The sequence below is a fragment of the Cydia pomonella genome, chromosome 10, assembly GCF_033807575.1.
Source record: "Cydia pomonella isolate Wapato2018A chromosome 10, ilCydPomo1, whole genome shotgun sequence".
NCBI lineage: Eukaryota > Metazoa > Arthropoda > Insecta > Lepidoptera > Tortricidae > Cydia > Cydia pomonella.
The window spans coordinates 16,515,171-16,536,331 of record NC_084712.1 but is presented as its reverse complement, the minus strand read 5'-3'; the positions used below and the strand labels follow the sequence as shown (position 1 = coordinate 16,536,331).

The following is a 21,161-nucleotide window of genomic DNA, read 5'->3' as shown; positions in this document are numbered from 1 at the left end:
GTAAAAATATGGGTGTACACATCTTACTTAAAAATATGTCCCATAGCATCTTATTCCAGTGTAATAAGAGCGTAGTACCATATTTATGAGACGATTCTTTCGATACATATTTTTGCACTTGACTGTACACTGATACAGATAGCTTACACGATAAAAAAGAAGATTTCGATGCAATGACAACCTCATACTTTTTTGAAATCAGTATTTTTTTACATTACATACATCGCTATAGTTGGTTAAGAAAGAAGGCTTAGAATGTGGTAAGAAGGTACGAAATGCCCATCTTAGACGTGTGTACTGAATTTGACCCACTTCCCGGTTTCAGATGAAGCTGAAAATTTCTATACATATGTAAATCGGGTGATAATGCAATATTATGGTACCATCGAGGTGATCTGATAATGGAGACAGGAGGTGGCCATAGAACTCTGTGATAAAACAACGCAACCTATTTTTGTTTGGGTTTTTTTAGAATTAGCTCGATGAGTATTAAGTTGCCTGTTGAAAGAAAAAAACAGACAGCGACAAAAGCTTGTACCAAAGATGATTTTTTGGCAAAAACTTATTTGTATGCAAGATGATGTCTAATTATCTCATTGCGCATCTCATAAGTAGGTCTTATCGTTTAAATTATAATATTTATAATATATTTCTGTGGAAGTAATTTCTAATCAAAATTAAAATTGTTAATTGCGCTCATGTTAGTATACAGTTCTTAAAAACTACTTAATACAGTTACCCATGAACCCTGCAAGGGCATAACAACACTAACTTATGACATAACATGCATTCTTAATGTACAAACAAGCCCTTCCTCGAAACGTAGCTGGAATTAATCAAGAAGTTAAATAAAAAAAAATTAAGATCCCAGACAATATAAGAGTGTATTTTCAAAGTGCAAAGTTTAAGTGTCATGTGCGTGTTATTACCAAACTAGTAATAAAAATACTTCCTAATATTTTTTAATCATGTAATAGATGTAAATATATTATTACAAAACGGGACGTAATCACGTATTTATAATAGTCGTGTATCACACGTTTTGTCTGAATACGACTTCTCTCAAATACCTGTTAATATTTAAGTAACCGAAGATACTAACGACATTATGATTTAAATACTTTAGTTGTGTTTAGTCAGAAAAATAAGTAGAAGTACATCTATAAAGTATTAAGCTGCTCATGAAGTGTGCTATTCATGCGCTATGTTCGTCCTCATAAAACTTCAAAATGACAAACATAGCCAAAACATGTATAAACATGCTTAATGCATTTATTAAATTACTATTTTATACAGGCATCATTTTCCTACTTTTTACAACTTTCATTGATAATAATTTCATAAATTATTATCTTTCAGCTGATGCCTTTTATAACATTCCACTTCAATTTAAATTTATATCATATCTCGTGGTTATTTTCTCAAACCAACTAAAAAATTCTCCTTCCAGCCGTCATTATCCTACTGGGGGCGTCATATTCCTGGTCCTATTTGTTTTAATAGGTATATTATTTCTTCTAAACCATTTACTTAAAACTGGCGCCTTATGTATCATTCAAATTCTATTTCGAAAGCGTTTTTCATGTCATAGTTATTTTTCACAAAATACGAAGAAAAAAACTGACCCGAAAAATTACGCAAAAATTACATTTCAAATAACTTAGCCAAACACCTCAATAGTTCGACTAATGGCCGTGACTCAACGTTTCTCTTTCAAAGAAACTATTAAAAAGTCGAATTTAGGCTGATACAGTAATAAGAAAGCTCAAATAGATGTTTTAAATTTAATATATAATACAACAAACAGGATATTCGAATTACGGTGCTATTATTCTTCTAATCTAAAGCGATTAAATAATACAACTTACAACAAAATAAAACTGCGATAATATAGGTATTGGGTTCATGTGGAAAAGTGGTCTACAATAAATAGTGTAATAAGCTTTTCTGTAAGCAAATTCTTTAAGATGCCGTAGGTCCAAAAAGCGGAGTTTTGTTAAAAATTGTACCTACTGCTTTTTAGTTAACAATACGGTTTGCCTAAGATTTAGTTTGCAAACTTGAGGATTTTTTCTAGGGACTTCAGCGATTCGAATCCTGATTTTTTGACTTTTACGCTCGAAAAAAATCATGAACATAGGTCTGAAACGGCCCTTAACAAATTGTACCAACTTATACGCAAAAGCTAGAAATATGAAAAAGGATTCTAAAAATATGCAATTAATTTTTTTAGGGAAGTTAGCGATTTTAATTTATTTCTTTTTTTTAACTTACAACAAATTAAAATTCAAAAACATAATATCCGCGGTCCCGAGCATGCACATCCATCTCGCTCACGCTTATGCCCAATGAGAGTGCGAGAAAAACACAAACCTACGGGGCCTTAATTGAGTACGTTAAAATATAAGGCCTTTGCTTATATGCTTCGGGGAAATTTATTATCGTCTTATGAATCTGACATGTGGACTGTTTCTTTGCATTGTTAAATTTGATTTTGGAAAACTAAGTGTGTTTTCATAATGAGTGAATAACTATCCTTCGCCTTCATTTCACAGACAAAGTGCATGTGGTCATGACGAACACACCAACCTCTAAATAAAGATTGATGGAAGAGTGAGCAAGTTAAGTATACTCTCTGAAATAAGGTCTACACGTTCCTGCAGGCCGCATATAAAAAAAGGCAAAAGGCAGTTCTTCTGCAACATTAACAAGTCTTCAGCGTCTATCCTGGTCCCCCACAAAAATGACTCCGTACCGAAGCAAGGCATATGCGTGAGCATAGTATCATGCTAAAAGTGCCATTTCGTATTTGAAATTACCGAGTATAATTATTAATTATTATACATAGTTTGCATTTCCAATTTAGGTTTATGCCTATTGCGATGCCTAATAGAGTAAAACATTTTACTTCTTCTATTTGACCATTACTTGATGTTAAGATGTAGATAAGAGAGACTTAACGTCCTTGTGTTTATTCTACCGAATTACCGATTGCTTTGGCTGTGCTCGGAAGAATTGTTTGTCATAATGCCAATGGCCGCTTTCTATCAGCGCAGCGCTCGCCGTCGGCAGGGAGTTCATCCTCCTACCTTAGGGCCTTATCACACTTGCGATTTGCGAGCGAGTTGAAAGCACGTTACGAGTTCGCCGCGAGTGCGTGACGATTTCGCCGCGAGCGTGCAACGAATTCGCAGCGTACTCGCGGGAAAATCGCTGATAGTGACCTGAGTCTTGGACAGTCAGTTACAAAATGGATTCCGACGAGGAAACACTTCTATTAGCTTTATTGCTTCGGAGACGTAAGAAACAAAAACAAAGACAGAAGAGACGGTTTTGGGAGGATCCATTTATAATTAATCGACTGCAAGAGAGTGACTACTATGTTCTGTTTTGCAAACGAATAAAAAATAATCCCAAAAATTTCGTTCCTACCTGCAAATGTCAAGACTTACATTTTACGAATTGTTACAAGTGATCCAACATGACATGCTTCCGCTGACAGTCGTAGATAATAAACGTGATAGAGAATAAACTAAATTGGGTAGAAATGAATTTTGCTGACGAATATACAGCACGGCGGCCCATTTCTACTCGCGGCGAACTCGCTGCGCGCTCGCGGCGAAATCGCCACGCACTCGCGACGAACTCGTTACGCGCTCGCGGCGAGATCGTTACGCACTCGCGGCGAACTCACTGCGTGCTCGCTTCGCTTTCAACTCGCTCGCAAATCGCAAGTGTGCCTCACGACAATTTAAATTCGATGATCGAAATTGTATTGTTTTAGAATGTACTCGTATTTCTAAATTGTGATCTACGAGCCAATTGTCTACTGTCGGGAGAGTATTTTCTATATTCTTATTACAGTGATCGATATTGTAAGTACTAAACATCAGAGAAGTCATCCGCGCATACTACACATGTGATGTTTAATGCTTTTGGCGACTCATTGTAATATAGGTATTAAGAATATAGGTAGTATGGATAATGCATCCCTACACACTACCCTGTGGTATTGAACCTCTGGCGTAACAAATTTCCGATTATATAGACATATATATTTTGCACTTATGTATTCATTATAATGGTCTATTTGTACATGTTGTGTACGGTTTTCAAAATACGATTTGTAAACATTTCCACGAATCCCCTAATTATATAATTTATCTAACAATATATCATATTTTTAGATGTCATTTCCGAAATTTTTATTTTCTTGTATAAAAAAATCCAAACATCTTGTATAAACATCTATGGTGTAGTAATGCTTGGACATAATTTATATATGGCTAGAGTAGAGTGTTTTTTTTTCTAAAGCCATATTGATTTTTGTCATGATACAATTTTTTTCTAGGTACTTGTAGATACGATTTGACATAGATTTCTCGAAAAATATTGACATTTCCGGCAATAGGTCTATACTACGTGAGATCAGTATTTTTCCTCCTTTTTTTAGGACCGGTCTTATTTTGGCTGTTTTGACTATTTTTCGGAAAAGTACTTTCTTTACATGATAGGTCAATTAGTTCGTTTAATGGTAGTAAAAAGTAGTCTTCACAAATTTTAATTAATGTGGACAGTACTACTTTGTGAATTTGCAATAAAATATTAAGTATTGAGTATTTCGTCTATCCCAAAACCACGTTTGTTTTTAAAGTTCTATATGATATAGGATACCTCTCGCTCTGTAAAAGGTCTTAGATACGGGCGACCAGAGGGCTAGCGACTATTTCGCACAGCGCATAAGTATCGCCATACAGCGGCGAAATACGACCAGCCTTCTTGGCTTGGCCTGGTCGATTTGGGCCAAATTTTTTACCTTTAGTTTAAGTACTTTATTATATTTGATTATTTCTTTGTTTTTGTGTAATTAAATAAAAATAGAGTGCAGTGTAGTGTAGTTTCTGAGGATTTTGCGTAGGCTATCTACTAATAGACGATACCTATCCAATTAAGGCCCTATTAAAAGATAATTTTGCCGAATCAGAATCCGTTTAGCTGCCCTTTTTACTGACCTTCACTAATTTTAAAAGTGCCTTTTCTTACAGCTTCTTTTTGGCGTCAATAAGTTATCATTAATGCTGCCAAATTTCTTAAAATATAATACATCAAGCGCCTTTGTTTATTAGAAGAAAAACTTGACAAATTCATATACCGAAGTGTAGTAAAACTGTATAATCTAATCAGCCACCGTTTTTTGTGATAGCACTTTTATTTTAAGCCATGCGTCAATTGCCTAAACAAAATTATCCATTGCGCACAGTACAAATTAAGAGAATTACACTGCTGCCATAATTTGGCATGATTTATATCACTATTTACTTAACACGAAAGCCTTCATATTAACTATATTTTAGAAGATACCAATAATATATATTGAAGTTATATACTGCCAAGTGTTCATAATATAGCGCGCTCCAATATAAATACTTCCTTCGTCCAATTCCAATACGAGTTCCTCCAGTTACAAAAATGTTACACACATTATAAGATACGCACAACTGAAATGTAGTTAGAGTGGCAACCCTAGCTATAACTGTGAGCCTGCGGGAAACTGCTAAGTGGACTTTTTATCTGATTTGACGTTTCGAAGATGGAATACATACGCATACCTAAACTTTGAATTGCTGTTTGATGGCCTGACGGCCTATGTGTGAAATTGGTCAATCTGTTAAGTTTTTATTTAACTATGCTTGTTGCTTTGTTTGCTTAACGACCGGTCTGGCCTAGTCCGTAGTTACCCTGCCTATGAAGCCGATGGTTCTGGGTTTATTTTATTTTATTTTATTTATTAGGAGAACAAACAGAGTAAAATGTACATAAGGTTCTATTAAAACTAACTTACACATAAAACATGCATTTTCCTCCACGACAGTCCTCACCGAGATACACAGTCCAGTTCAGTTTACTTATTCTAATTATGATATGAATATCTATTTTCTATTGGCACAAACTATTGCATGTTGGTAAACATAAACAAACAATTTATAGCATCTTATGTATAAAGGCTATATTTACAAATAACAATTATTGGATTACTATTTTTGCAAGGAAAAAAAAAGGTAATCTAATTAACATATGATGTGACTTATTAACTATCAGTCTTCTGGGATTATTCCAAGGATTTGCTTTTTAAATTTAATTTTGGTAGTGTTAAAGATGTCGACCGAGACGAGGCTTTTATTGTATGTGTCGCAAATGCGACGCAGTGGCGCTCGCACCCAGGTTCGATTCCCAGGAAGGGTATTTACTTGTGTTTTTTTTTAATACTACATCGATGGCAAACAAGCATACGGCCTGCCTGGTGGGAAGCGGTTACCGTAGCGTATGGACGCCTGGAACTCCAGAGAAGTTACATGCGCGTTGCCAACCCTTACACCCCGCACCCTTGATGTTTGTGTGATGAGCACAGATATTTTTTCCTGAGTCATGGTTGTTTTCTATGCATTTAAGAATTTATATATTATATATATCGTTATCTGAGTACCCACAATACAAGCCTTCTTGAGCTTACTGTGAGGCTTAGTCAATTTGTGTAAAAATGTCCAATATTTATTTATTTTATAGGCGCCGGCAAGACGCACGGTAACTAAATAACATCATTTAGATATCGTTCGGATGTCAGTGTACGTTCCAATTGGGCTACATATCTCCTGAATGCAGCTTTTCGTTTTGGTCCGCTATAATATTATGTTTTGGTACCTACATTCAAGCGGAGTAGAGTTTGTGAAGTTAAGGCTTGTAGAGTTAGAAGCTTGGCTCTACAAGAGATCTGATATCTTTTTGACAGGGCGAGCCTTATGGTTAAAACGTCGAAAGTAAATTTAAAAACTCAATTATACGCGATTAACGGCCCGATTCGAAGAATGATTAAGACACGTTTAAGATCTTGGAATGATCTTTAAAAGATCGATAACTAAATGACGTGTCAAAATTGACGTATATTTCGATTCCTCTGTGTTCCCAATAAGATCTATTTAGGATATTTCTAACGTTGAAGTGACATTGGTTGCCCGAATCGAGCTGCTTCTGCCAATTATACGACATAAAAACGATATTTATAAATGAGAACTTATCTAAAACAGAATGTTAAGACCTATCTTAACAAGTTTAGGTATTAGAATACCTAAATACCTACTTACCTAATCTAGATAGATTAAGTCTCTCTATCGTCGGTAGGTGGCACCACCTATGAAATGTACCTAATTAAGGTGACATCTACCGAAACCTTGTGTACTTGCTATCTAAGCTTAGCCATATCAATGTATGCAATAGTTCATAAACAATCCATAGTGTGGCGCTGTACGCGACTATATAAGCTTCTACATGTGTGTAGATTAAATCACTTTTCTCAACTAGCCTTCTGTTAACATTAAATATAAATATTGTAATTCTCTGCTTTGGTATTCGGTCTCCATCACCTCCAACGCTGAACATATGGTGACCCCTAGTTTAAATCGCGGTTAATCTTAGTATAAACAAGCGAATCGCTAGTAAATTTAGTATAATTTGCAAGCCGGTACGTCGAGGAATCGCCGCGTTTCCTGATTTAGGCCGGGAGAGCAACGTTACCACGTAGGCAGCGACCGCGTGGGGCTCCGCCGACCTGAAGAAGCTAAAGAGGGGACTAGGAGGCGACCACACCACTCGATCGAGCGGCCTGAGCCAACGCGAAAGGCGCCGACCGAGCCACCAAAGCGGAACCACGTGCGTGGCACGCGGCCCGCAGCAGGGAACGACGACCGCAACTACCAAAGGGACCACGTGGGTGGTACCACATCCAAGGCAGAAGGAGTGCCCAAGCGAGGGCAATCACCAAGTAACACCACGCGCACGAGCTTCAATCGAGAAGGCAAGTGAGCTGGCAATTCCTAACCTATTTACCTAATCTCCCTACCAAATTTAATTGTAATCGTTTAATCTCCCTACCAATTGTAAATTGTAATCGTTTTCTTAATCATGAGTAATGACACAGAAAAATCCAAAATAACTCTAGGGGAGTTAGAAATTAAACAGTTAAAATGTAAACGAGGTGTCTATAAGCGAAAATTAACTATATTTAAGAAATTCATAGAAAATATCGACACAAGCGCATTGACGGCCGAAATAATTTTAGACGTAAGCTTAAGACTAGATCAATTACCAAAGTTATACCATGATTTCTCTGAGACACAGGACCGGATCGAGACACTGTGCAGCGAGGAAGGTGACATCGAGGCCCAAGAGGCCGAACGTGAGTCTTTCGAGGACACATTTTACCGACTTAGCGCTAAGGGCAAGCTGCTGGCGAAAGTAAATACCGAATCACCACCAATTGACCATAGTCCGCAAGCCCCGCAGCAGCAAACCCTCGGTGAGTCGATAAAATATCCCGAAATTAGCCTCCCTAGCTTTGATGGAGACCTAACGCAGTGGCTGCAGTTTCGAGACACATTTGATGCTCTAGTCAATCAAACTAGTTTGGCACCGATCGTAAAATATAAATACCTACGCAGTTGTTTACGAGACGGTGCACTCGAGGTAATTAGTTCGCTCGATTTCTCCGAGGAAGGGTACACGCTCGCATGGCAGATGCTTTGTGAACGTTATAACAATCCTAAACGTTTAGTTTCCAACCACATGCGAGCCTTGTTCGACGTGGAACCGGTACCGTCAACTCCTTCGGGTCTTAGAGGTCTGTGCGATAATATTTCCAAACATTTGAGATCTTTGCGTTCATTAAATGTACCTACCGAAAATTGGGATCTCGCAATTATTCACTTACTAGTTAAAAAGTTAGACAGCCGATTGCAATCAAAGTGGGAGAATAGTGTTGATTTGAGAAAATTGCCTTCGTTGCAGGATTTCAAAAACTTTCTAAAGAACCGAGCTGACCGGCTGGAAGCGACCAGCCCAGCAGTACCATCGGACGCACCCAGCACTTCCAAGAAGGCCATGGTAACCACGTCCGAACCTATTAAGGTAACCTCAAAACAGTTTAAATCCAACCAGTGCCCGTATTGTTCGAGTACACATTATATTAATCAGTGTCCAAAGTTTATTGCATTAAACGTTATCGCGCGAATCCGAGCCGTGAATAAATTACGATTATGCTTTAATTGTTTGTCCGGAACGCATGTCTTAACAAACTGCAGGGCCAGTACATGTCGAGTATGTAAGGGCAAGCATCATACGTTACTACACAAACCAAATACCAACACTCATGTAGGTAGTAACCCCATACCAACGCGATTACCAATATCAACATTAATCGACGAACAACCGAGTTCTAGTCAAATCGAGACTACCCTGTCGAATAACACTATAATCGAAAAACAAATAAACAATGCGCGAAATAGATCAGTTTTCCTCACAACAGCCCAAGTGCTCGTTAGGGATAAGCATAACAATGTGCATAAACTAAAAGCATTTTTAGACAATGGCTCCCAAGAAAATTTCATTACCCAAAATGCGGCAAAAAGGTTAAAATTAAATAAGGAACAAAATGCCTTAAACGTCATAGGTTTCAATGAAAAAGTGTCTAGCGTCGTAGAATCGTGTGACGTAACATTCCATTCCTTAGACGGTAACTTTACAACGAATTTGTTCTGTTTTATTACGCCTACAATTTGTACTACCAATATCGAAATACCAAACGTGCAACGTTGGCACATTCCGTCGCGTTATAAGTTAGCTGATGACGAGTTTAACTTAGCTCAAGATGTAGATTTGCTTATCGGTGGGGAGATATTCTTCGATTTACTACTTACCGGTAAATATTCGCTCGGGCCCGGATTACCGGTTCTGAGGCGCTCGCGACTGGGATGGTTAGTCACGGGTCCCGTACATAAAAAATCCGAGTCTGCTATTCAATGTAAAATTACAGTTGAAACGCAATTAAAAAAGTTTTGGGAAATAGAGGAGGGTTCCGCACCAAATTTACCTTATGATGAAAAACAATGTGAGGATATATTTCTGAAAACTCACACTCACAACTCTGAAGGTAATTTTGAAATTGAACTTCCATTAAAGCAACCACCTACCAAACTAGGTCGATCTAGGCACATAGCATATCGGAGGTTCAAAACTTTAGAAACCAAGTTCGAGCGGAACCCCGAATTTAAAGATAAATATGTGAATTTCATGCGCGAGTTCGAACAAGCTGGCCATATGATTAAATTACGAGATAATTATGATGGCCCATGTAATTTTCTACCCCACCAAGCGATTTTTCGCGACTCCCCCTCTACCCCTATTCGCATTGTTTTTGACTGCTCATGCCGCACCGATAACGGCGTTTCTTTGAATGATATCCAGTACAAAGGCTCAATAAAACAGGACGAACTCATAAATATACTTCTACGGTTCCGAAAGTACCAATATGTTATTAATGCCGACATACAAAAAATGTACAGATGTATTTATGTGAAACCAAATCAACAATACCTACAATGCATATTTTGGCGGGAAAATACTCACCAACGACTCCAAATTTATATGCTGACCACATTAAGTTTCGGCTTAAAGTCAGCACCACATATAGCAACCAGATGTTTGTTACAATTGTCAAACGAGAACCAACACACGTTTCCAGCAGCTGCAGAGGCCATAGCGAACCAGTTCTACATGGACGATTTTATCGCCGGCGGCGACGACGAGAATCAGGTAGCTGAAACTGCAACACAGGTGAACGAGATCCTGCAGGGCGCCAACTTCACGCTGCGGAAATGGAAGTCCAACTCCGAAGCTGTCATAAATCGGGTGAGCGGAACACACACACACCAAAACACATCTGCAATCGAATTTGGAGATAAAACACATAAGGTTCTAGGCTTAGCGTGGTCTAGTGACACAGATAAGCTTATGTATACTATTAAAGAAAACCAAATTTCACACCCAATCACCAAAAGAAAGGTACTAGGGGTAATTTCGTCCATTTTCGACCCCCTAGGCTTGACGGGACCAGGGCCCTTATTCGACATGCTAAAAGTGACGTTTCGTGTTGATTTCCATTTGATGTGAGAAATATTGTGACTTGTCGAATTGCTATTATCACCACCTGTCAGTGAACAATATCCACACTAGAGGCGGGGCGTTGTACCGGAATAGTTTTTGGAACAGGTTATTTGTAATAGACTACTTTTAGCTTGTAGAGTATTTAAAAGTACGGACTTTGATTTCTGAAATAAAACAAATAAGAAACTTTTATCACCACGTAACTCCATTCTTACCGTTACTTTAGGTAAAATAAAATTTTGTTAACAGATGGTCGTCTGGGTGTCTGTTGTATCTAAAAATAATGTAATAATATATAACAAAAATATGACAATAGATTCATAGCCTTCACTCAAAACGTCACCATATTTCCGACCCTTACCGAAATAATAAGTCGATATTTGTATAAATAATCCTTATTTGTAAGACGCCTAAGCACGGCAAATACGTAAACTGCCTATTGGGGGTCATACTCGTAAAACTGGTATTTTAGACGTACTTTTGGTACGAGTAACAGAGACGTACTTTTGGTACGCAGTCCCAGCTCTAGTCAGGATTCTAGTTGTCAAATATAAGCGTGTCGAATACGTATTAGTTAACTGTCAAATGAAATTAGATCAACGGTAGACTTTTTTGTCGATGGGTATGGCTGCCATGTTTGGATTTATGACATTTAAAAGGGGATCCTAAGGCAGAGAGTAGTTTTTTCTGTACGATTTTGATTCTTCTACTGGACGCAAGATGGAGTTAGCTGCCAAATTCCGATCAGGCTGACGCAACTAGGAAGAAAAAAGTTTTGTATGGAATTTGTTTCGCAAATCATTGCCAACGAAGAAAAAGAAAACGTCAGAGCTATTTATTCTGTCAAGTTTACATCAAGTCTACTGTCAGCCTAATTGCTTTGTTTGTTTTGAAGGCTTCAATGTTTTGTTCGGGTATTTCCTGTAATTTCTTTATTATTTAGTGAAAAAATCGAAAATAGTCAACCGTGATCAGAGTAAAGAGCGAGTTTATTACAATGCCAGCGAGAAAACGGTTTAGTAAGTGTGAAATATGTGGCAAGCGAGCCACTCGAGAAAATCACGAAAAAAGGGATTTTATGGCGAAATTTCCCTTGGATGAAGACTGGTAAGTATTGCTTTAGATACTTTTGACCTTATTTTGGGTCAGCAGGCTATAAACACATCGAAAATTAGATATTTTACATTATTTTTCGTTGTGAACTAGGGATGTACTATAACTATCGATAACTGTAGTTTTATTTGTATATCAGTGTAAATAATTTAATTAAATATGTGAAATTTCCTTAGAACTAGCATGCAATATGACCATAATTAATTCGTCGAAGATTAACAATGCATAAATTATCTATTACTTATGCATTAATGGTCATTAGTTAACATATTTTTTTTATCTAGTCATTATTTAATATATTAACCTAAAATGTAAGAAAATTAATATCTGTTTTTATGATAAATAAATAAATATTATAGGACATTATTACACAAACTGACTTAGTACTAAAGTATGAATGGCATGTGTTGTGGGTACTTAGACAACAATATATATATATACCCCCAACACATGCCATTCATACTTTAGTACTAAGTCAGTTTGTGTAATAATGTATATATATATGTACATAGACCTAATTTATAAGTATTTATAAATACATAGGAAATACCCATGTCTCAGGAACAAATATTCATGCTCATCACACTAATAAATGCCCGTTCCAGGATTTGAACCTGGGACCATCGGCTTCATAGGCAGGGTCGCTGCCAACAAGGCCAGTCCCGTTCTCATGATTAACAGACATATAAATACATAAAAAGTTAAAGCATTGATAAAGGGTTGTTGATAACTGGATGCCGAAAAACATGATTTATAGATGCATATTAGCGCGAAATAATCAGTTGATCATCTCATTAGCAAACACATGGAATATAAACTGTAGATAAAGTCATGTTTTTCCAAGGCTGTATGTTTTCAGATGCAGGCAGTGGGCCAAATTTGTTGGGAACGAAGACCTGATACATCTTCTCATAGAAAAGTTACATTTATTCAAACATGTAAGTATGTAAATAATTCGGGTCCACATTAAGCCCGACCAGATAGTAGTCCAATTAAGAACTATCCACTATATAACATACAACTTAAATGTGGACTCGATGCTAACCTGATTTCGAGTACAAAATTTGTAGACAGGAGCCTATGTTTCAACCCTCCCCATTTTATCGATATCGATAAGAATCGTAAGCGTGTAGCGTACTACACTATTTAAATCGCTTATGTTGGTACTATGGTTCTTTGACAGTTCTTTGTCGTACATTTTGGTAATGATTTGCGAAACAAACTGATTCCACTCGCTAGTATGGAAGTCCCGTCTCTTAAAACGTAGTGATTATATGCTCTTTGACAATGACATGCAGTTGCGTCGATGTAGATCTATCATAAAAACGTACATGTGACGCATGTGACAATTGTCCAGGATGAAAAAATATCTTGACAATTAACATAAAGCAATACAATACCACAAAATGTCAACAAGAAAACAGATTTATTATAAAAATACAAATTATATACAAAGCTTCATTTTAAAACCAATGGTCGTGGGTTCTAACCCCGGCTCTTAACAATGTGCATCTTGTAACATGTACCGATTGCTTTTCAGTAAAGTAAAATATATTATCATGAGGAAGATGGAGTATCCCCAATAAGGTATATTTTCCCCTCTGGGTTAGAAGGTCAGATAATAGTGAGACAGGGAGATATAGTGAAGAATGCGGAAAAACAAGCATTTATTCTGTTGTTAGGCTAGTTTTTTTTTCAAAATTTGAAAACGAACGCAACAGCATGCTCAAAGCCCCCTGTGAGTTAGAATCTGTTAAATTTAGGTGAGCCCGTACACAAATTTGAGATTTTTAGGTAAAAGGTAAAAAATATCGCCGTCGCGCTGACGAGTGTGGCACCCCGTACCTAGCTAGAGACTATCCCTTGTGTGTGTGTACCAACAAACCAAATTTTAGACAAATATGATACGTCTTCTTCTTCTTTGTCGTTGTACTCTTTGCAGAGCGTCGTGGTCAACTGCTGATATCAGGCGCAGATGTTGCTTGCCGTACGATTTCTCGCCATTTTTCGCGGTTAGAGGCCATTCTGGCAAATGCGTTCAGGGGACCCTTCATGGCAGATTTTATTTGGTCAGTCCATCGCATAGGTGGCCTTTTTCGCGGTCTTTTTCCGTTTGCTCTACCCTGCACCACTAGACGCTCTATGGAGTCGTTGTTCCTCCTCGAGACGTGACCGAAAAAACTGAGTATGCGGGTCTTTACGAGAGTCGGAAGGCGCTGCTTGATACGGAGTTCTTTAAGGATGGAGACATTAGTCCGAAACTCGGTCCAGGATATCCCCAGCATTTTCCTCCAGCACCATATTTCTAGGGCGTCTATCGTCTTCTCCTCTGTCTTTCGGATAGTCCAGGTCTCCGCAGCGTATAAGAATATAGGAAAAATGAGGGCCCGTACAAGCCGAACCTTCGTGGTGTTTGTGACGTTTCGGTGATACGTAGCCTATACGTAAAAACTAGCCAAGACAAATCCTTTATAATTTCAGGATTTTCTACACAGCATAGAACATGGCACCCATATAGATCTCAATTCCGTTGTCGGCGAGTCAACAACGACACATATTCTTAATATTGAACTTAATTGGCTCTCATTTCACATTTATGTTTTAAATTAATTATAGGCATAGACATACCATATCCTATTGTAAGTACAAAGTTTCAGAGCAATCTAGCTAGCCGATTTAAAATGAGAGCGAAACTACATTTGTATAGAGAACCGAATTTGCTGCGGACGCACAATGTAGCATAATCGGATTAGGACCAACCTCGAAATCTCTGTAACAGTCATGAAATTTATTATGTATATAAATTAAAGGCCTCTTTTTCATGCCCAAACCATTTAACATTTGGGGACCTCGAGGAATCCGAGCCATCTTGGAAAATGTGTACCATCAACACAACAGTCAACATTAAAACTTATTAATTCTACACAAAAAAGTCCTCGATATCTTTGCGGAACAATACATCTTGTTATAGAGAATACTTGCTGAATCTAAGTTTAACGCTTATACACTTCCAGGGGACATTCTCTTAAAAGGAAACTCGGAGGAATATGAATTCTATTTTTAACTATACATTTGTACGTGGTCTACCCCAATATTAACATTTTACTCTACTGCGACTAAACCAGAAAGAAGGGTTATGGGTGTAAGTACTGATGTTTCAGTACACCCAGTAGCTAGGTATTAGGATACTGGACGGATTTTATTAAATGACGTATCGTTAGATTCCTCTTGCCATTCACAACCTACTTTTACTTGTTCTATTAAAGAAAAATCAATACAGCCGCCTTGAGAGGACTCCGAATATTAAATCATATTTTTTCTTCTAGCGCCTAAACTATTGAGCGGAGTACAGTAAAACAGACATCAGTAGATCCACAGTTAGTATACAAGTGCTATGCAATACAAAGTTACTAAAATTAACGGAAGAAAAAAGTTTAGGGCTAAATAATACGTCATTTAAAAAAATCCGTCCAGTATCCTAAGCTACAGGCTGTCCTGAATCTTCAGTACTTATACCCATAACCCTACTTTCTGGTTAAGTTGCAGTCAAGTAAAATATTGATATTGGGGTAGATTATGTACAAATGTATAGTTAAAAGTGGAATTTTTATTCTTCCAAGTTTCCTATTAAGAGAATATCCCATGAAAGGGTATAAGGGCTAAATCTGGGTTTAGCAAGTATTTTTTAAAGCAAGATCATTTTTTTTCACAAAGATGTCTAAAACTATTTTATGTAGAATTTTATAAGCTTGAATGTTGCCTTACACGATTATTGAATAAAGAACGTAGATTTAGAGTAAAACGCGAATTTCTCCTGGATGGTCCACATTTTCCAAGATGGCTGCGGTTCCTCGAGGTACCCAAATGTCAAATGGTGTGGGCATGAAAAAGGGGCCTTTAACGTATATACATACATACCAAATTTCATGACTGTTCAGACATTTCGAGTTTGGTCCTAATCCGACTGTGCTAATGCCACTATGTACGTAAACTGTAACTGTACTGCGGACTCAACCTTCACGTTATAATTTTTTAAGTATTAACGTTGACATAGTAACGAAAATAATAAACACGTCAATTGAAGTAAACAATATTATTATATGCAAGAAAATTTTGCAAAATAGGTACATTAATGATTAATATGTAAAACACCATTAATTATTGAATTAAAATTATGATTTTGTGTTAAAAAATATGAGACCAATGATACAGCCCGATTACACGGGCTACATATTAAAAATGATTATCATTGAAACAGTAAATATACACAGGTGAACAAAGTTATAGTAAAATAGGTGCATAATTTTAGAGCTTGCCTGGCCCACGTACCACCTACCATGACCACGGCCGTCTCCTACTATTATTTTTTTCTAATACCTATGGCCATACTAGCGAACAGTATTCCATGTTCTTGATCCAGAATTTAAACCCGTAACTACATATTTGTGGCACTTGGGGTTGAATTTGAAACTCTAGGGCACTAGCGTGGCTCTATGAGAGCGCCTTATATAGGCTTCTGGTGACCAGAGGATCAGCATTGTTAACCAGCGCGGAAATGCACCCTGCCTTCTGAGCACCCTACCGAGCGACCAGAATATAGGGCAAATATTTTATGTATACGTTTTTGACTTAAGTGTTTTTATCATGTTTTATATTTAAACTTACAGATGTCGAACTACCAGCAAAGTTTTTGAAGAGGTGTAGTTTTTATATTTCCTGGTACCAAACTGATACAGGAAATTGGAACATCAGTAAATAATCTACACCGAAGACAATGAAATATAGTCACATAATACTTTAATGTTTTATTTTATTAAAGAAATCGGTAAAAAAATGGGTTAACTGAAAAAGATAAATTTTATTTTATTTGTAGTTGAATAACAAAATATGTATTTAATCTCCTTTTAACATAGGAATTCTCTTTGTGTAGGTACATATAAATAATAGGTACTTAGGTCTTGGTAAGTAATATAGAGAGTACAGTAGGTCTTATCTTAATAATTTGAGATCTCATACATGTGTTCCGATATATCTGATGGCGACTGTACATACAATGGGGTCGCGTATACGAGTACAAAGAGCATTAAAATAGTTGTTGATAGACCAAGTGAGCGAGCTACTATGGTACCTATCTTTATATCAATTTTATGCATTATGTAATAGCGCAATACAGAAAAAACTTTTGACAAATGTAGTATTATTTTTATAGTAATAAAGGTTATTCATGAACCATCTCGTAATTTAAAAAAAACGGACTTTATCTCTAAATCATATGCCTTATATTTACAGATGTGTTAGGTTACAACTTGGTTCGTGAACGTGGTTTAGAAGCAACTTGAGACTGGGTGTAGTAAATTGCATCAATTTTTTTTACAATTTTGAGCGTTTATAGGAGAATATGTGGAGCGAGCATTATTCGACGTGTAGGTGTGGGTTCAACAAAAAGATCGCATGTCAATAGTTCTTTATTGTCGTTAAAATTCAATTAATAATCGCCTTTATCGACCATCAACTGTGTGGTCACTTTTTAATTGATTGACGTTGTCAGGTACAGTTTCACTACTCGCCGCCGCATTGTTCATAGCGCATTACTTATCCTATCGAATACAAGATGTCGGTGATTCCTGTAAACTTATGTTTAAAAAAAAAAGACGCTTTACTCTATGCCATATATTGTAGGAAAGGAAGGGTATTCCCTGTCGTACGTCAAAAAATCCAAGATGGTGCCCAAGCCCATGGACAAAAAAGTCTAGCAATAAAATCAACACTTGTCAAAATTTGACATTAGCAATCCACAGTCAGGTGACAATCAAATCAAACCGAACCACTTCGAGTTCAGAGCCATTTCAAACTATATAGTAGTAATAAACAAAGTTGATTTTTGTTTGATTATTTTTTCTATGAATGAGTTTTGATTGTTCCAAATGATAATATCCACAGTTGATAGAATCAACACTTGATACAATCAACATGCGATAGAATCAAGTGTTGATTTGATGTGGACGCGAAATTTGACAGTTGTGCATCTCGAATAAGGCCCCAGTAATTGTAGTAGCCAAAATATTTATCCAAAAATTATTTAAGGCTCAATTAGATTGGGATACCGAATTAACACAAGACTTGATTCAAGAATGGAACACATTCTATCGAGACTTGTTTTTATTAAACCAATTGAAAATTTCGAGATGTACAGTCATACCTAATTATGTAACGATACAAATTCATGGGTTCTGTGATAGTAGTATTAAAGCTTATGGCGCTGCCATTTATATACGGTCGAGCGATAGGGTAGGAAACATTCAAGTTCACCTACTTTACTCAAAATCCAAAATTGCCCCAATTACGTCCCAGACTATTCCAAATTTGGAACTTTGTTCAAGTCTACTACTCGCGACACATGTAGACAAAGTAAAACGAGCGTTAAAATGTGACATTTCCAGAATCAACCTGTGGTCAGATTCAAAAATAACATTATGTTGGATTAAAAATAGTAACCTTAAATTAACTTGTTTTGTTAGTAATAGAGTCACAAAAATATTGTCACTTACAAACAAGCACGACTGGTCCTGGGTCCGCTCGGAGGATAACCCCGCCGACCTTTTGTCCCGAGGAGTAGCACCAGGCAAGCTGGAAAACAACCAGTTATGGTGGTCCGGGCCGGCGTGGTTAACTCAAAGTTCGGACACATGGCCGACCCAGGATTCTGAGTCACTGGATCATGCACCCGAAGCCAAGAGCGACGTTGATGTAACACTCACCTTGGCTATTAACACAAAATCTAACGATACGATACAATATCTTTTCCACAGGTGGTCAAGCGATAAAACACTTATTCATGTATTAGCATACATACTTCGATTTATATGTATATAACACAAAAAATAAAACACGCACAATTAATCCAAATAGAAAGTTAACAGGACCATTGTCCGTAGACGAGTTAAAAAAATCGGATCACACATTAATTAGACATGCACAAATGCAATCATTCCCACACGAATATAAATTGTTGCAAAACAACAAACCGGTTCTTAACAAATCAAAAATATTATCTTTACACCCATTCATGAAGGACGGACTCATTCGCGTAGGCGGACGAATCCCATCTCCCCCTTTTGCTATCACTGGTATAGATTATGGAGGACCTTATAACATTAGAGATAGGACAGGACGTGGTTACAAGGTCTATAAGTGCTATATCGCAGTATTTATTTGTTTTGCAACGAAGGCAATTCATCTCGAATTAATTACAGGGCTCGAGTCGGCTAATTTCCTGGCGGCGCTGCGACGTTTCATAGCCAGGAGAGGTAAACCGAAGGAGTTGGTGAGTGACAATTCAACAACTTTTCACGGGGCTAGTAACGAGCTGAAAGATTTACAAAAATACCTACAGGACAGCTCGAGCGAACTAGTATCTCATTGCGCAGACGAGGGCATAAAATGGAGTTTCATTCCTGTCTATACACCTCATATGGGGTCCCTATGGGAATCTAGTATAAAACTTACCAAATACCATTTAAAAAGAGTGTTAGGATTATCTTTGTTAACTTATGAACAATTTGTAACTATCCTACATCAGGTAGAATCAATTGTAAATTCAAGGCCATTGTGTCCCTTACCTAGTTCAAATCCTGACTATCCTGTCCTCACGCCAGCTCACTTTTTAATTGGAAAAGCACCAAATTCACTTCCTGACGAAGACTATAACCATGTACCAAAAAACCGATTAACTCACTATCAACTTTTGCAACAAATCACCCAGGACTTCTGGCGGCGCTGGTCACGTGACTACATCGGAACGCTGCAGGAACGCACGAAATGGAGGAGCGCGCGCGGCCCAAGCCTCGCAGCCGGCACCGTCGTCCTGGTACGAGAGGAACGCCTGCCACCCTGCCGGTGGAGGCTGGGCAAGATCGTCGCGACGCAGCCGGGGCGGGATGGCGTCACCAGGGTAGCCATCATCCGAACCACCAGAGGAGACATCCAACGCGCGTTCAATAACATTTGTCCATTACCTACTTCGGGTCAAGTTATATAAATAGTAAATACCTACCAACCTAATGTAACATTCAAACAATTATAATTAAGTACCTAATAAGTATGATTAAGTACCTTAAATACCTTACTTACCTAATACCTATGTATAGAATTAGAATACCTACTCCCTATTTAAAATAAAAAACATGTCCTATTGTTGTTTCATTTATAAGAATGGGCACAGCTCTAATTTTAATGTAAGTTATTACCTAACTATAATCCATAACAAAGAACTCTGCCCATACTTACTAATAGGTAAATACATATGTACAAAGCCTATTCTTTGAAATACCTAATGTTACGCATAAAACATTAACTATTTCAAGGGGTGGCAAAATGTTAAGACCTATCTTAACAAGTTTAGGTATTAGAATACCTAAATACCTACTTACCTAATCTAGATAGATTAAGTCTCTCTATCGTCGGTAGGTGGCACCACCTATGAAATGTACCTAATTAAGGTGACATCTACCGAAACCTTGTGTACTTGCTATCTAAGCTTAGCCATATCAATGTATGCAATAGTTCATAAACAATCCATAGTGTGGCGCTGTACGCGACTATATAAGCTTCTACATGTGTGTAGATTAAATCACTTTTCTCAACTAGCCTTCTGTTAACATTAAATATAAATATTGTAATTCTCTGCTTTGGTATTCGGTCTCCATCACCTCCAACGCTGAACACAGAACTTATCGTTATCGTATCTCATTCTTCACATCGGGCCGTTAGTCCCTTTTCGCTAAATAATAAGACAAAAGGTACCTAACACTCACCTACAATCAATAAGAAGAGCGTGATCTTTCTTCGCCATCGTGACGACATATTGGTCCATGATGCCGCACGGCATGCCCGGGAACTCGTGCTCGGCCTTCTGACACAGCTGGGCCTTCTTCACTGGACTGGAAAAATAAATAAAAGACGTTTATTCAGAAAGTTTGCACATTTACATAATAATGCGCACAAACGAATAGAAGTGGAAAGTGGCTCAGCTAATAATTCCTGTGCCAGAAGGCTTG

The 21,161-nt window shown here is 37.4% G+C and overlaps 2 protein-coding genes across 7 annotated transcripts in view; one reads left to right on the top strand and one right to left on the bottom strand.

Annotated features, from left to right (window-relative positions):
- Positions 1-21,161, bottom strand: part of LOC133522300 (galactokinase-like) — a 95,892-nt gene that overhangs the window by 45,572 nt on the left and 29,159 nt on the right. The window contains exon 5 of the mRNA XM_061857588.1: positions 20,919-21,044. Within this exon, the coding sequence (XP_061713572.1) occupies positions 20,919-21,044 (126 nt within the window). The remainder of the gene's footprint in view (positions 1-20,918; positions 21,045-21,161) is intronic.
- LOC133522304 (uncharacterized) lies at positions 7,467-20,790 on the top strand. 6 transcript variants are annotated; one of them, XM_061857598.1, is made up of 5 exons: positions 8,370-8,671; positions 8,839-8,934; positions 10,571-10,737; positions 19,359-19,429; positions 19,868-20,790. In XM_061857598.1, the coding sequence occupies exons 3-5, from the start codon at positions 10,704-10,706 to the stop codon at positions 20,141-20,143; spliced, it is 381 nt and encodes a 126-aa protein (XP_061713582.1). In that variant the 5' UTR covers positions 8,370-8,671; positions 8,839-8,934; positions 10,571-10,703; the 3' UTR covers positions 20,144-20,790. The 6 variants fall into 6 exon arrangements, with proteins under 6 accessions (XP_061713577.1, XP_061713576.1, XP_061713582.1 ...); XM_061857597.1 differs by having other exon boundaries at positions 8,839-8,958; positions 10,574-10,737; XM_061857596.1 differs by having other exon boundaries at positions 8,839-8,958.

Coding starts and splice junctions, on each gene's coding strand:
- LOC133522304 (XM_061857592.1), top strand. CDS start 8,569: ATGCTTTGTGAACGTTATAACAATCCTAAACGTTTAGTTTCCAACCAC. Junction 8,672..19,358: donor AACTCCTTCGGGTCTTAGAG/GTCTGTGCGATA, acceptor AATTAATTACAG/GGCTCGAGTCGGCTAATTTC. Junction 19,430..19,867: donor GAGGTAAACCGAAGGAGTTG/GTGAGTGACAAT, acceptor CAAATCACCCAG/GACTTCTGGCGGCGCTGGTC.